General features: G+C 40.8%; 1 protein-coding gene across 1 annotated transcript; it reads left to right on the forward strand.

Moving 5' to 3' along the window:
* Nucleotides 1-970: 970 nt before the first annotated feature.
* Nucleotides 971-15,608, forward strand: tmem185 (transmembrane protein 185). Its single transcript, XM_030075652.1, has 7 exons — nucleotides 971-1,196; nucleotides 2,757-2,933; nucleotides 4,649-4,856; nucleotides 5,626-5,709; nucleotides 6,229-6,405; nucleotides 13,133-13,256; nucleotides 13,891-15,608. The coding sequence occupies exons 1-7, from the start codon at nucleotides 1,159-1,161 to the stop codon at nucleotides 14,139-14,141; spliced, it is 1,059 nt and encodes a 352-aa protein (XP_029931512.1). The 5' UTR covers nucleotides 971-1,158; the 3' UTR covers nucleotides 14,142-15,608.
* The last annotated feature ends 1,021 nt before the right edge of the window (nucleotides 15,609-16,629 follow it).

A 16,629-nucleotide genomic window follows, 5' to 3' on the forward strand; every position in this document is an offset into this window, starting at 1 on the left:
TTTCTTTTTTTTTTTTCTAATTCCACCTTTTGGTGTTCTATTCAATGCTTTACTCATGTACCACAATAATGGAATGTTTTTGAGTTAAAATATCCTCATTTGGCGGTTTTCCAATGATATATGTGATTGTTTTATTAAATTAAATCATGGAATATATATTTATGCCACCCCTTAAAGTCTCCATGCTACCCTCTTACCCTCTGCTGAAAGGTTGCAAAAAGCCCCCTGAGGTATGTGATATAATTACAGTGCATGACAGTTTAGACTGAAATATGATTATCTATACAATCCTTATCTATACAATCTATATCCTTATCTATACAATCTATACAATCATGCATATACTTCAGCGCCATCTGTATATTGTCATGCTCATTCCATATGTATATTTTCACATCTCGTATCTCCTTTCCTTAGGTTAGCCCTTATTGTATTTTTGAGTCTTTAGTCTTTATAGTCTCTATTGTATATTTTTAGCCTTTATTCTTTTTTTAGTTAACTTTATTGTATGTTTCTACTGTTGCTGCTGGAACACCAGAATTTCCCTGGTTGGGATCAATAAAGTATATCTATCTATCTATCTATCTATCTATAACACAATACCTGACAGATGGTAGAGGAGGGACTCTGTATGTGTGATGGGAAGAATGCACATAATAATTAATAAACAAATAAATATTTATTTATTTATTTATTTATTATTATTTTATTTATTTATTTATTTATTTATTTTAAAAAGTCCTTTTACAAAGTGAAAATAAACAGTAAAGTTGCAGCTTGCCTTCACAGTCACTGTGTTGTGCATTCACACATCATCATCGTCGTTATCATCATCATCTTGGTACACTTCAGGTTTAGGTGTGTGTCAGTCAAATTCATTTCCTTTGGATAAATGAGAGCTTCGAGTCTGACGCCGTCCATTCACTTTTAACAACCGGAACTCGTTTTTTCGAGCTGGCCTGAACGCCACAGGAGCGTCACAGTCGTTTAGCCCAAACCAAAACAAGCTAACTGTTAGCGGAGCGCCTGGGAGCGAAAAACTGCGGCAAAACCCCACTACCTGGCGCAGATGAAACCGCTACGTGTCCAACGCAGACTAGACGGTGAACTAAGCAGACAGCTGGGCCACAAACTGGTCACCTAGCTCGCCTTTCCACCATGAATTTGAGAGGACTCTTTCAAGATTTCAATCCGAGGTAACTAAGCTAACGTAAGCTAGCGCGACGGCTAACCAACTAACTAACTAACTGTCTATCTGCGTATAAAGTGACAACGTTTACAGTCAAACTCCAGTTAAACCAACATTATACACGTTATACACACATTTACGAGGCGTTATGTTCAAAGTTGTAACCCTAACCTGTGAAATAGCATTAGCAAGTCTGCTGAAACGGGCGTCATGTCTGCATTAGGCCGTGCTAACTAGCTAACGTTAACGCCAGTCAGTTAAAGTGATTTAGCTATGCTGGCTAACGTTTTATATATCCAATCCAATCCACTTTATTTATATAGCACAATTTAACAAACACAAGGTTTTCCAAAGTGCTGCACAGCAAGATAAAAGACCACAAAATAACGCAACAAAAGCAGAATAAAAAGGTAAAAAAAAAAAACACAGTAGGATAACACGATAAAATAAGATCAATTAAAATAAAATCAGATAAAATAAATAATAATAATAATAATAATAATAATAATAATAATAAAACAAAATAGGATAGAATAAATAAATTATATAAAAATATTAAAATAAAAATAAAATAAAGTAATATTACAATTATAATTTTAATAGAATAAAATAATGTAAAATGCACTGCCCGCACAGCATAAAAGAAAAAAAAAACATGCACATATAAAATCATAAATCATAAAATCATAAATCCTACATGCTATCAAAAGCTAAAGAAAAGAAGTGGGTTTTAAGAAGGGTTTTAAAATGAGATAGTGATATATATATATATATTATCCCCTCCAGTCATCCCATTCCCACCCAGTAAAATGTAAAGTTCTGCCTCCTGGTCTTGTTTACACAGGTTCTGATCGACATTTGCATACCTTCCTGTCTCTATCATGATCATCTGACTTTCACGCTGCTCTTTGTCTACAGTCTTGACTTATATATTAGATAACTGTCTCTACTGTAGTTTCAAGACAAATACTGCATGTGTTTGACTTTCTCTGCATTGCTGCTGTGGGTTTTACGCTACTCTTTCCTTCTCGAACCCTCCAGCCCTAAAAAAAAAAAAAAAAAAAAACCTAACATAAATACACTCCATTCATCTTGACACCTCCTCTGTAAACTTGTTTGTGTTTGAAATCCCTACATTGACAAGAATCTGAATCAGAATCAGAAAGACTTTAACTGATACCCGTGGGGAAATTGTGTCTATCACTTTTGCTCAAATTCTCAAGAGAAGAATTACATGATGAGAACTAGAAAGGGAAACAATAGAAAAACATGTGCCTAAAAAGCATGTGGATTATATAAATGTACACAAAATGTTACAATAATTGTAGAAGTAAGAAGCTGGGCATATGTAAAATAAAAGTCTAACTATGTGCACCATATATGCACAGGGATATTGCACTGTTGAATTGTTGTCAAGTCCTACATGTACAGATTATTGCAGTGTACAGGAGACAGGAGTTGTCATTAACAGTCCAAATGTTAAAACACAGTCCTGAAATGGACATCAGTCTTCTCGCTCTTAGTTGTCAGCTCATCTAAAACGATTTCCTCTCCGTCCCCATGGCAGTAAGTTCCTGATCTACTCATGCCTGCTGCTGTTCTCCGTGTTGCTGTCCCTGAGGTTGGACGGAGTCATCCACTGGAGCTACTGGGCTGTATTCACCCCAATATGGCTGTGGAAGCTCCTGGTCATCATCGGGGCCTCAGTGGGCACCGGGGTGTGGGCGCACAACCCCCAGTACAGGTAGGCACACGTGCACATGGCTCTAATATCGGCACACTAAGGCGTTCATTTCCCAGTGGGGCGCTCATGTTACAAGCTTGCACTCCTGGTGAAAGCATCCCGCACATGATATTGTCTTTGCACACACAAGTATACTGCACGTTCACTCACTAGGGACGTGAATGGGAATGCATAAAAGTTTAGAAAACGGTGATCAGATCTTATGGAGGATTCCTGAAAAATCCCATATCCTCGCTCACAAACATGAGTTGTTTCTATAAGCACTTGGTACACTCGTTGTCGGTTGTCAAGTCGTGCGAATTCTGCTTGCATTTTATTGCTCATGTCTCTGTGTGGTGTGTACACGAGGCCGACGGTGCAATCATGAGAGACGGTGCCAGACTTTCTCCAGCATGGTGGAATTGTCGAATGTGTGTGAGCAAGGATATGATTTATCAGGAATGACCTGAGTTTTTTTTTTTTTTTACACACCATTCATAAGAAGAGATTACTGTTTTATAAACCTTTGTCTTCCTAATCACATCTCTAGTCAGTGGACATGCATGCAAACAAGGTATAATGAAAAAAGGATCAGTCTGTCATAGCAGCAGCACTTCAAAGCTGCACTGGTGCCAGACTTTGGTGCCACTCATGTTAAAGTTAATGGGGCAGTCATGGAAATCCTATAAACCACCATACCATTGTTGTTTGAAGTTCGACGGGACACACAGAGAATCGAAGAGTGCGTGAGGGGTACAGACTCTGATCTGTGTGAGTCGGAGTCGCCACAGTTATATCAAACACATCTGATTTTCACAAATGAAATCAGGATGTATTTGGGTGTATACTTGTCAACAAATGAAACAATGATCTGTATCAGCGGTCTCTATCACACTGTTCCTGTGGCCTTTTAAACTCCCACTTCAGCTTTTGCTCCTGTATGGACTGACAGATCAGCTAATTTCATTCACAGAATTAGCTACTTACTTCCCTTTTCAGTCTGTAGAGCCCATATTTTGATCTCCGTGGGTTTTCTTTGTTTGTTTTGTTTTGTTTGGCACCTTGTAGTAATGCAAGATCTTTTCACATTTGCAGTTTGGCTCAGTTGCATAGTGGCAAATCTGGCATCCCAATTGTTTTGTGTGTGTGTGATCCAAATCTTTCAGTCATCAAAATATTTTCTTCTAAATTCAGTCGATTTATGTAATATGCCCAGTCTTTTTAGAATCTGTTAGGATTTTAGAAGTTGCACAGTGTAACTTTAGCCTCCTGTCCATTATATAGGAGGGGAGAGTTTTTTCATTTAATTTGTGATTTTTGGTGAACTATACAGTACAGGGGCAGGCGGGTGTTTAAAGTAAACTTAAAATTATAGACATTTGCCAGACTGAAAGAATGTCAGTAAACCTAAAGGTCAGGTCAAGTGCTCAAGAGTAGATTAAGGCATGTGTTTGTGGATGATCAAACAGCTGAGACAAACCTTGATCAACCGGTCTACAGAGCCTGTTTACTGAGGCACTGAGGTCATGTGGAGGAGCGAGGGAGAGCTTGCTGACATATGCTGAGACTCATGTCCCGTCTGAGGGCTTGTCTTTTGTTCCAGTGTGATTGTGTAATGATTTTGCAGACTGGTTGATCAGGATGTTGATCTTGGCTGTTGGAGCATCTAGTTTTGTAAGAACCAGGAGCTGTCACCAGTGGCGAGGAAAGCTGATGTTTTGATTATTGTGTGTCAGGGCTGAAGGGGAGACATGCGTGGAGTTCAAGGCCATGCTGATAGCGGTGGGCCTCCACGTCCTGCTGCTGATGTTTGAGGTGCTCGTGTGTGACCGCGTGGCGAGGGGAAACTACTTCTGGCTGCTGGTCTTCATGCCTCTCTTCTTCGTGTCACCCGTGTCTGTGGCGGCCTGCGTCTGGGGGTTCAGGCACGACCGCTCCCTCGAGGTAAGGGGTATGACGTATGTGGACACGCCGGGGCCCGGGTGGGGGCATTAACACAAACCCTCAGTCAAATTCTCGTCTGCTTCTTTGTTTCAACTCCTGCAAGAGTTTTTCAACAGTGTATGGCTTTTCAAAACTCACTTGATTTATACAATTGCTAAGTGGCCTAGCGCTACGGTACCTCCCTGACATACTTTTAAATTTTTTTTTTTTCCCTTTTCCATACCATGCATTTTTTCCATACCTTGTTTTAATCTGTATTAAACTTTTTTTTTTTTTTTTTTAATGTTTCTCACTTCAAAGTAAAGCACTCTGAATTGCCAGCATGAATGAACATGCTGGCTGTGGCTGCTGGTTTGTGTTTTTGTTGATGCGTTGGGGGTTCAAGCAGGTCAATAACTGCTCTGGAGGGGAAACCAATACACCTCAGACACAATAAAGACAATTTCAAAACACTGCAGTAAAAATGCTAACAATGTGAACATCCCTTATAATCATCCACAGTAAGCCCAGTGTACATTGCGCTCCACCTACTACCCCCTGCACATCCAAGTTAAAATTCGACAAAGGAAGCACTAAATGATAGAAATTTCATGTCATTCCTGTAATGAAGACAATCAGTGAAGATAAAATATATGTATATTGCAAATATCCAGGAGTGATTATATACATGGAGGGCTTGGTTCCAAAATGAGAAGTCCAAATGCTGTGACTGGATCATGCTCACATATTACTGAAACCTCTCTCTCTCTCTCTCTCTCTCTCTCCTCAGCTGGAGGTGCTGTGCTCGGTCAACATTCTCCAGTTTATCTTCATCGCTCTGAAGCTGGACACGATCATCAACTGGCCCTGGCTGGTGAGAGACACAAGACACATCGTAAACTGGCCGTTACATGTGACGCACACACTCTGCGTTTCTTCTATGCATTTCTATCTACCATTTCTGCTCTCACACCATGCAATACACTCTGTTTTTGAGTGATTTTTGTGTGTGTGTGTGTGTGTGTGTTTAAGTTTTTTGCTTTTGAAAGGAACTGGAAAGAGGAACTGATACTTTTATTCATCAAGAAACTGATACTTTTATCTAACAAATGTGAAATTGATCAACATATATAGTCAAGACTTTGATGATATTACACATTAGTAGTGATGTTTTTTGCTTGTATGTTGGTTTGTTTGTTTTTAAATTCAGTCCTCGCATATGATTGCAGTGCCCTCTTTTCAACAGCCCAGTCAAACATGGAAAATTTCAGTTTATTCCAAACGTTTGAACATCACTGTAGATTATAATGTCGTCCCCACCTAACAGACTCAAATTTAAAAGTTTTCACCGTCCGGGATGATATGCGTGTGTGTGTGTGTGTGTGTGTCGTAGGTGGTATGTGTCCCCCTCTGGATCCTGATGTCCTTCCTGTGCCTTGTTGTCCTCTACTACATCATCTGGTCCGTCCTCTTCCTCCGCTCCATTGACATCATCGCAGAGCAGCGCCGCACTCACATCACCATGGCAATCAGCTGGATGACCATCGTCGTGCCCCTCCTCACCTTTGAGGTGAGTTGCAGCCTGTTTCTGTTCGTTTTTGTTTGGTACTGCCAGCGGCATGGTCATATTCACAAAGTTTGATTTCTGTGATTAAGCCTGCGTGTCACAGATTGTGACCCGTGTATATTTTTTAGTCCTGCCAGGATTACGTGAAAGAAAACTGTATTGTAATTGAGCGTAGGGCTAGACGATATAGACAAAATAAAATATCACAATATTGACCAAATACCTCGATGTTGACATTGTGACGATTGTAGGGATGACTGTTGGTGCTTTCATAAGATCCTTACTCATGGAGACTTTTAATAAACAACCTTTAGTATGTAGATGTGATGACCAAGCGGGTAGAGGCAAACTGTGTCCCTTAACTGTAATTCAGCCTTCAGGAATTAGGAAAACACAACACTTATGCCATATCATGATATTCCAATATCCAAAATCCAAGCTTATATCTAGTGTTTTATCACAATATCACTTTAATAATATATTGCCCAGCCTTAATTCAGCGGCTTTAATTTAATATTCTGTGTAAATGCAGAAAAACAGGCGAAAACAGGGCGTAGTTTCTTGTAATATTGTAAAATATACAACCAAATAAGAACATGGCAAAGAATACTATTTGTAGATGTACTTAGTTGAAAATTACCTCTGTCACATATACCCTTTTTTTTTTTTTTTTTTTTAAGTTTTAACAGTAAAACATTCCTAACATAAATGTGTCCATGTCTTGTGTTGCCCATGTTCCACTAAACCATTTCAAAATCAAATCTGCTCATTAAAACTGACCTGAACTCTTGAAGAATAACAGCAAATGGCTGAACTCAGATGGAATGGGGGGAAAATGTAACTAGAATAAGACAACTTTTGTCGGTTCACAACACCATATTTATTACCGGCTCCATGCCGTCGCTAAAACTTCATAACAACAACAGTAAAGTCAACAACGTCACACACACTTCCGGACATCCGGTTCAGACCTTCACAATACAAGCCCTTACATAAACTTAAAGTGCAAGCATGTGTACATTAACAAACTCAATGTCTTTTTTTTTTTTTTTTTTTTTGAAAGACATTCAATGATTTAAAAAAATGACACACAAAAAAACGTGTGACCTTTGTGCAAGGAAACAAACAAAACATCTTATAACTTGTGACCAAAAAGATTACATTCTGAAACAGTCCACGTCTTTCTCTTTCAAGTACTTTAAGTAAGTTGCCACTGTCCTTCACTAAGAGCCTTCAGTAACTGAAGAGGTGAAGCCCCCTTTTTTGTAAGGCAGTCCGCAAGTTGTTCTTTTGTTTTGTACCATAGGACCCGCTCAACCTTTTTGGTTTGGATGAGCTCCTTGATGCTGCTGATCTCCAGACGGAGTCTCTTTTCAGTGACTGACTTTGTGGACTTCAGTGCATCAGCCAGTGAATGATTATCCGTGACACAGGTTATGGGTGCAGCATGTTCAACATCACCCGCAGTTAGTTCAGAGAAGAGTGTAGACAGAAATATGGCATTATCAATCCCTTCTGACATTGCCAGTGTTTCACCTGCAAGTGTGCTGCGTACAATCCTCTTGACTCTCCTAGACTGCCAAGAAAGGGGTGAAAACTTGCCATTTTCTCCCATCAGCATAATAAAGTGCCCTCCTTGTGTGCCCCCATCAGAAAGATTAGCAAATGAGGCATCACTAAACATAATCATCTTCAGGGCACTGTCTTTGCCCAAGTGCTGAAAGTTGAGAATTACTTTCTTGGATTTTATTTTAGACACTATCCTGTTTGCCTCATGAATAGTTTGGACAGTTGCGTTTTTAATGCTTGACGCCAAGTTGCTCGCATCAAACATTACATCTGGCCTTGATTGTCTTGCAACCCAGAGGATTTGACCTATCTTGGACCTGAGTTCATCTCTTTCTTTCTCATGGAGAGGAGAATCTTGTTCCACAGCTCGTGTGGGATCCATATGTATGGGCTGCAAATGCTGTATGTAGTTTTCCTGGTGAATTTGCACTTTTCTGTTCAGAGTGACAAAGTCTATTCCCACATAACAGAAGTTTTCGTGTTCCTCTCGTCCAATTTGGAATGTAGATCTGAGCTGTGGTATCACTGTAGTAGAGAAGCTTGGTGTGCCTCCCCATATGAAGTCATCCACATGACAGGCTAAAACCCCAGATACAGCACAGCCCTTATCTAGCCAGTAGAAAAAGGCTGGATCAACTTTGGAAATGTTTCCTCCAGTTTGCAGCACAATTTCCTTTACTCTTTTGTACCAGTAGAGAGAAGCATCTGCCAGTCCATAGACACACTTTTTTAGCTTCCATAATGTGCCTTCACTCTCCGCCTCCGGAGGAGGCCTGATGTATAGTTCACGTGACAGTGTTGTTCCCTGCAAAAATGCAGATTTTATGTCCATTGAATTAAGTGTCCACTGTCTTTGACAAATCACTGCCACAAGTAATCGAAGTGACTCTGTGGCACATGTGGGTGAGTCCTTTTGCAACTCTGACACTTGTAATTCCTCAAATCCTCTAGCCACAAGTCGTGCTTTAGGCACTAGTCCTGTAAGTGTCTCTTTGAGAGTACAAACCCACCTGGTAGAAACACATTCCTGTCCCTCATCTTTAACTTCCTCAAACACATTGTTATCTCTCCAGCTCTTTATCTCAACATGTTTTGCAAAGTCAAATGAAACATCTTTTGTTACAAATATATTCTCACATACATTTGTTACATTAGTGTCATCAACATTAGTTAAAGGTACATCATTTGTTACCACTTCAAGGTTCTCTACTCTTGACATATCAGCTGACTCTGTAGTGCCTGCAACATGAGTTGGTTCAATATAAAGCAAATTGTACCAGCTCTTGTACTTGCCCATAGCTTTGCCTGCACGCCCCAAAACTTTAGCTGTATGTAAAATACCTCCATCTTTGTCTGTGTATTTCACAATTTGCCCCTTTTTTAGACTAACATCAGTTCTCTGTTCTGTACCATCATGTGTAACTGTATTGTCATTTATGTTACTTGTTTCATTTTGCACCCCAGAAGCTATTTGTGTTGTCTCCATGTCTCTCAGTCCCTGTTGCACCACAGGTGTGTTGTCTTCTATGAGCACTATGTCACTGGCAGCCTGTCCAGCGACGTCCTGTCCTTGCTCAATGTTTGTGTTATTTTCCGAATCAGCCGTTGCACATTGATCCATTTTTTCTGTGTTCATTTTCCTCAGTCTGAGCCGATGCACTCGAACACATGTTCCTCCATGTCTGACAAAAATCACTGCACCGTCCTGTCCAATGACAACTCCTGGTCCCTTCCACTCAGGACAGTCAACTCTCTTGTAATATACTCTGTCTCCACTTTCATATTTTTCATCAGTGTTACGTGTTTGTTTCCGAAGGGCTCTCCGTATTCTTTCTGAACACTCGGCTTCTGTAAATGCCCTTCTTGCTGCATGCAAAGCAGTGATGTGTCTTGCCACCCATTCACTTTTTGTTGTTCCCTCTAAGGCTGGGGGCTTATCAGTTAGTACAGAGGGCAGATTAGGATTCTGTCCAAACACAAGCTGATGAGGACTGTATCCGTGTACACTTTGCATGGTGTTCTTTGCCATTAAAGCCCAATCCATCGCTGTGCTCCAGTCACAACTGTTGCATGCTTTTACTTTCTTTATGACCTCAGTAAGTGTTTGATTATGACGTTCTAAAAGGCCATTGCTCCAGGGGCTGTAGGCAGCTGTTGTCTTGATTTCTATATTAAAATTTTCTGCCATATCTCTCACTTCATCATTATTAAACTCGCCACCATTGTCAGAAAATAATTTCTGGGGGGGGCCATGAACACTTATCCAGTCGTGAACAAAGTGTTTCACCATTTCTGACGACTTCTTTGTGGTCAGAATGCTGCCTGCACTGAATCGTGTGAACTGATCAATAATGTGGAGATACCACAAACCTGGTTCCAGTTCGTGCAAGTCTACAGCTACAGTCTCACTGTACTGAGATGCCAGGGGTAAGCCAACAGCAGGCTTTGGCGTAGATTTGCTGTATTTTTGGCAAATTTCACAATCACTAACAATCTTTTGCAGAATAACAATACATTCAGCATCATTGTTGCCTGAACTTTTTAGGAGCTTCTGTAATCTGTCAGCGGAGGCATGGCCAAATTGTTTATGGAGCTTCAATAACACTTTCTGTTTAGTAGCTGAACTCATTTCCTCAGTAACTGTCAGTATTTCATCCTCATGCTGATTTTCATCCACAGGTTGACTTTCCTTTCTTTCTTCAGGAATGCTGTCCTCTGTAGCTGTCAGGACTTGATTTTCCTTTTTTATGTTCTCACTTTTGTTGTCTGTTATGTTCACACAATAATGACCAGAGCTTGTGTAATCAAGTTTCACAGGTTTATTGAACATTACTGCTCTGTCATGTTCCATGTCCAGTACTGTTCCTGCTCGCTTCATTGATGCTTTGCTCAAAAGCAGTGGAACATCAGCTGGCACTACTTCTGTTTCAATGTGACATCTGGTCTCACCAATTGTTGCAGCAATTTTCAGACTTTTGGTGGAAAACACCACTTTTCCATCTCCTGTGACTGCGTTTTTCATTTTTTTTTCATATCATTCAGCTGTTTCTGGCTCATTTTAGTTATGTAGCCATCTAGCCACCCCTGTCCACACACAGTCCGTGTACATGCTGTGTCTATTATTGCTGAGCCAAAACACTCTGTCATAAAGATTTCTGCTGCTGTGGGATTTGTTTGTGCTCCTTTAGTGGGCTCTTTGGCGTACAGAGTAATGTTGACCTCCTCTACTGTATCTTTATTACTTTCAATTTCCTCAGTTAGCTTCACATGTTCACTTTTATGTGGACAGTCTTTGGCCCAATGAAAAGTTGACTGACAGACAGCACACTTTGATCTACGACCGTACCTGTCCAAAGGATTTGTGCCAGGCACTGGTGTCTTTTGTTGATCCTTTTGAGGCCACAGCTTGCCCTTTTGTCGTCTGTGCTCCTCCGTTACAAACGCAGTGTCTTCCTTGTTGATTCCCACGCTGGGAGTGGGAGGTGACGGTTTTCCTCCGAATATCCTCTTCAGCGCCGACTTCATGGACGCAAACTTTAAATCTGCACATGCTGTGAGAGCCAACTGGCGATCTTTCATGTCGAGGCATGCAGTATCCAATAGTTTGAAAGCCAAGACTGCGTCGGGTAGCTCCATCTTGTACTTTCGCATACGAGAGTAACGCTGCTCAAAATCAATAATATAGTCTGTCATTGACACGCTGCTGTCTCTCGTTATCCGGTCAAAACTCGAGTAAGCTTCATAAACTTGATCTTTCTCTTCTTTCAAAAACAAACTGTCCAACTTTGCAAGTAAAGTGGTCATACCATCATCTTTATTCAAGTCGTCTACGGGTATTTCCATTGCCGTTTCTCTTGCACTGCCCGATAGCGCCAAAACCACGGCAAGTGCTTGTTTCTTTTTTTCAAGTTCTGTAACTCTGCTCCAAATCGCGACTTCATTCTTCCAACTTTCATATGGCTTCCTCTCATCGAAGCCTGGTGGGACTCTGTAGTTACTAACCATCCTCTGCTACCATGTAACTAGAATAAGACAACTTTTGTCGGTTCACAACACCATATTTATTACCGGCTCCATGCCGTCGCTAAAACTTCATAACAACAACACAGTGTTGCCAACTCCTCAGTAAGGAAAGTAGCTATTGGCTGTCCTAAAAGTCGCTAGAAGTCGCCAAATGACGTCATCGCTTAATTTGCATAATTGGCAATTTGCACGTCATTGTAATGGACGCTGCAGGAGAGGAATAACATCGTAGGAGAGACAAAAAATGAGTAAAAAAACATCCTAAATAGGTTTTAGAACTACAAATTTACGGGAAGGGCGGGACCAACGGCGGCTTTGCGCATGCGCGATTCATCTGCTGCCTGGCCGCGGAGTGGTGGGTCTCCTCTCAGCTCCTCTCCTGACTGCAGCCGCCTGCGACTGGAGGCTGTGACTGTCTGTGAGGACTTTGGGGCGGGGGAGGGGCTCGCGGCAGCACCCGCTGCTCGCTGAGAACAGGAACTGCAGAGGAACGATACGTGCTTTCATGTCAGTTTCCAAAATACCAGAAGTCTCCAGTAACACCAGGAAAAGTCGCTAGATTTGTCGCTAGTCGCTTTTGACAAAAAAAGTCGCCATGGGGAGTTGGAAAGTCGCCAGATTTAGCGAGAAAGTTGCCAAGTTGGCAACACTGCAACAACAGTAGTCAACAACGTCACACACACTTCCGGACATCCGGTTCAGACCTTCACAATACAAGCCCTTACATAAACTTAAAGTGCAAGCATGTGTACATTAACAAAAAAGTAACCATTAAACACTGAGGTGAATTATGATTTGTTCACCATTCAGAATTACATTAGACTTACAAGTGTGCCTTTTAAATTTAATTGATAAAGCGATTTTTACAGTACAGGGAACCGCTTTGCTTTTCACATTTTTTCCCCTCTGTACTGAATTCACTTTGGTTCAGCTTTAGCAGCCAGTTTTAGTCTGTCCCACTGAACCTGCATCTTTCTTGTGTAGTCTAGTGACATCTAGTGGTTCGTAGTGGTACTGAGTTTGGCATGAATGGACTATATCCTGTGTGGTGTTATTTATTTATTTTTAATAGAACATTTTAGTGCGTTTTTGCCACTTACCTCAGTATTTGACAGATTAAACTTGTGTGTCTCCTCAGATCCTTTTGGTCCACAAGCTGGATGGCCACAACAAGTTGAGTTACGTGTGTGTGTTCGTTCCTCTCTGGCTCTCCCTGCTCACACTCATGGCCACCACCTTCGGTCAGAAAGGAGGAAACCACTGTGAGTATCTTTTTTTCTTCTTCCTCTTCTGGCATTCATTCTACGATCTTCTGGACACAAACCAACTTCTTCTTGCTCCTATCATCCAAAGCAGTAACAGTAGTAGCACTTAGGGATGCTTCGGTTGCATGTTTTTAACCAATTCTCAAACACTCCCAATGTTTAAAACTGTCTAAACCATTTTTAAAATGTTATACTTTGATTTATTACAGTTAAATGTTTCTTTATAAAAAAAAAAAAAAAAGTTTTGACTGTCCCAGTATTTGAAGACAGGAGTTCTCTCTTTTCCTAATGAAATTAAAGTGTAGACTCTTTAAAATAACTGTGGGGGGAAAAAAATACCTGACAGCTCTCAGGCATAAATGCAACTGATATAAAATGAAGTTTATATTGTCATCTCTTTGGGTTTTTTTTTTTTGTCTCTTTTGTACCTGGTATGTACCAATCACTTTTATTTTTACAAAATCCATCCAGTTCTAATCACTTGCATTGATCAGTAGTAGTACTGCCTGGATAACTGCTCACTTTGCAATACATCATGAGAACCAGCGTGTTTCAGTAGTAGAGGATATGATTATAGACATCTTCAGTGTTTTATAGTAAACTCTCTCTCTCCTCGCCCTCCCTCCTCTAGGGTGGTTTGGCATCCGGAAGGACTTCTGCCACTTCCTGTTGGAGCTCCTCCCCTTCCTGCGAGAATACGGCAACGTGTCGTACGACCTTCAGCGCAGCGAAGACCCCGAGGCGGTCGAGGATCTACCCGTCCCCGAGCCGCCACCAAAGATCGCCCCCATGTTCCACAAGAAGACCGGCGTGGTGATCACCCAGAGCCCCGGGAAGTACTTCGTCCCCCCGCCTAAACTCTGCATCGACATGCCCGACTAATAAAAACAACCAAAATGGTGGAGAGCGCTGCGATTGGTTTCTTTGACTGTCTTGAGGGACGTGGTCCTGAGTTTGGTGACACATTAGAGTAAATATGGTGGAGGATCCAGACGCCTCACTGGTTTCGCTGGCTTATCCCCTGCCAAAACTCTGCATTGACATGGCTGTCCAGGATGGGACCATGGAACCAAAACGATAGACGGCTTTGTTTTGACCCAGTGGCAAAGTTTTGGTGACTTGTTTACCGTGGATCATCAGCATCATGATTCCCAATCTTATCCATAACTATTAATAAGGATACTGGGAAAGACTAAGCGTTTGGATCTCACTTTGATCTCGACATTTCACTTGACTGATTTACAGGAGCTGAAGCAAAATTGTTGTATCTGCATGGACCTGAGTGTTGGACCCGGTAACAGCAGTCGATCTCTGCTCTGGATTCAACAACCATCTTTATGTAAGATGATCAAGATAAACGATACTTGCCTCGCTCTCTGATGGGGACCATTACACAGATTCTCTGGGTTACATTCGGGATCATCTTACCCCTGTCGCTTGGTCTTTTTGGTTGGAGGAGTGGTGGGTGTTTTTAAAATTAGAACAACTGAAATGGCACTTTCTTTATCTGTACCAAGAAGACTCTTTTTTTTTTTTTTTTTTTGTAAATAGCATAAATTGTCAAGTTGGGGACCAGAATGGAGATGGCAGATTTTGAATTAAGAGGCGAACCGGGGCCAAATATTATTTGCAGATAAGTAATGGCTGTTATTGTTATTGCAGCCTTGCTGTGCTGTGGGTGCAATCGAGACATTATTAATTCAGGAGGTGTTCGGGAAGTTGGCAGTAAAAGTTGACTTCTAAATAATTTCTTATGATTGTGAAAAAAAAATGCTGGCACTCAGTTCTTTGTTTTTTTTGGGGTTTTTTTTGTTTTTTTTTGTCAAATCCTCCCATCTGGCACCTAACTAGGCTGATAAAATTGAAGTATGACTCCTGAGATGATTCCCTATATTCCCTATAGCCTAATCCCTAATCTCAAACCACCCTCCACTAGTATGTGCACATTGTCACATTTTTACCAATAATTAAATACAGAAATATGAAAACAATCATGCTGATCTCATGCTCAATCATTTTTATTTCTACTTTGTGTTTGACGACCTAATTGCTGGAGTTTGTTTGACATTTTGTAGTGGGTATTCACGGGTTTGCAAGCCGTGGATACATTTTTGTACGTGTAGGTTTTTATTTTGTTTATTCTTTTATATCTCGGGGACATCTTAAATAAGATGGTCTGATTTGCCTGTTGAGAGAATTGATGAATGCCGTAATGTTGCGGGCCGGGCAGAAAACGGATGTGTTTTCCTCTGGTGACAGTGGCTGGTGGATTCCCACTCATCACCAGACATCTTCACTGTTTTGTCAGCCAAACTGAATTTTAGAATTAAAGGAGAATTTTCACCCTCACATGCTCTTACATTTTCATATATAATCAGTCTCTGTTGTTCAATGCATTCCAGTTATTTTGTACTGTTCTTGCTATACCCATGCTCCCCTCTACATACCTTGTCCACTTGTACTTTAGTCACCGATTTCCTACATTTCCCAGAATGCCTTTTGACAGTTCCCAGAGACTGGGCCTGAACATGTCACATCTAGCTGTGGGTTTCAGGTCGAGGTGGAAGAGAGCGTTAACCCGAGTGAGAGTTTGAAGTGAGTCATGCCAGAAATATCGCCGCTCTGTAATTCTGATTCCAAAACCTGATGTCGACCATTTTTTTGTCCGATTAAACTCCGGAAATTTCTCAATGTTAAATTATTTTATTTGTTTGGCTGCCGATATAAGGGTTAATAACATACACAATCCCAAATTCTAACAGCAAAACAGGTGAAGAAATGTTAAGTAAATTGCTAATAATATCTTTCTCCTGGTGGTTCTGTCCATAAGTCCGTAAGTGAAGGAAATTCCTGGAAAGCATTCGCATTCAAGAAACAACCATTGGTGTAGCATCAAAATTGCACTACAACAACTAAACTGAACAATTTAATAACCAGGAATCAAAGTGTTGTGTAACCCTTACATGCTGACTATTGTAGCTTTTTCAGTTATGGCATGTTTTTTGTTTTCTTCTTCTTTTTCTTTCTTTTTTTATCCCATGGGTGTTGAGCAAAAACAAGAGCTTTAAATGATAATACCTTTTTGTAATTTTATTTCTTGCCTCCCCTATGCCTTTGCAAGCAGTTTTTAATGAGCGTAATGAACTGAAAATAACAGGAGCTTATATCAGTCTGGATACAAGTGCCAGCCAAATGCCTAAAATATGGACATAACCAATATAACTGAGTATAAGGTGAGTTTCCTGTATACATGCTGATGCCTCATGTATGCACTGCCCATGTCTTTTTGTTGTTATATGGACAAATGTTGGATATAACTGGTGAAAACAAGAGACTGCCGCTATGTCTGAACTCGTCGACATCACTAAAT

Source organism: Myripristis murdjan, chromosome 18 (assembly GCF_902150065.1).
Source record: "Myripristis murdjan chromosome 18, fMyrMur1.1, whole genome shotgun sequence".
Taxonomy (NCBI): Eukaryota; Metazoa; Chordata; class Actinopteri; order Holocentriformes; family Holocentridae; genus Myripristis; species Myripristis murdjan.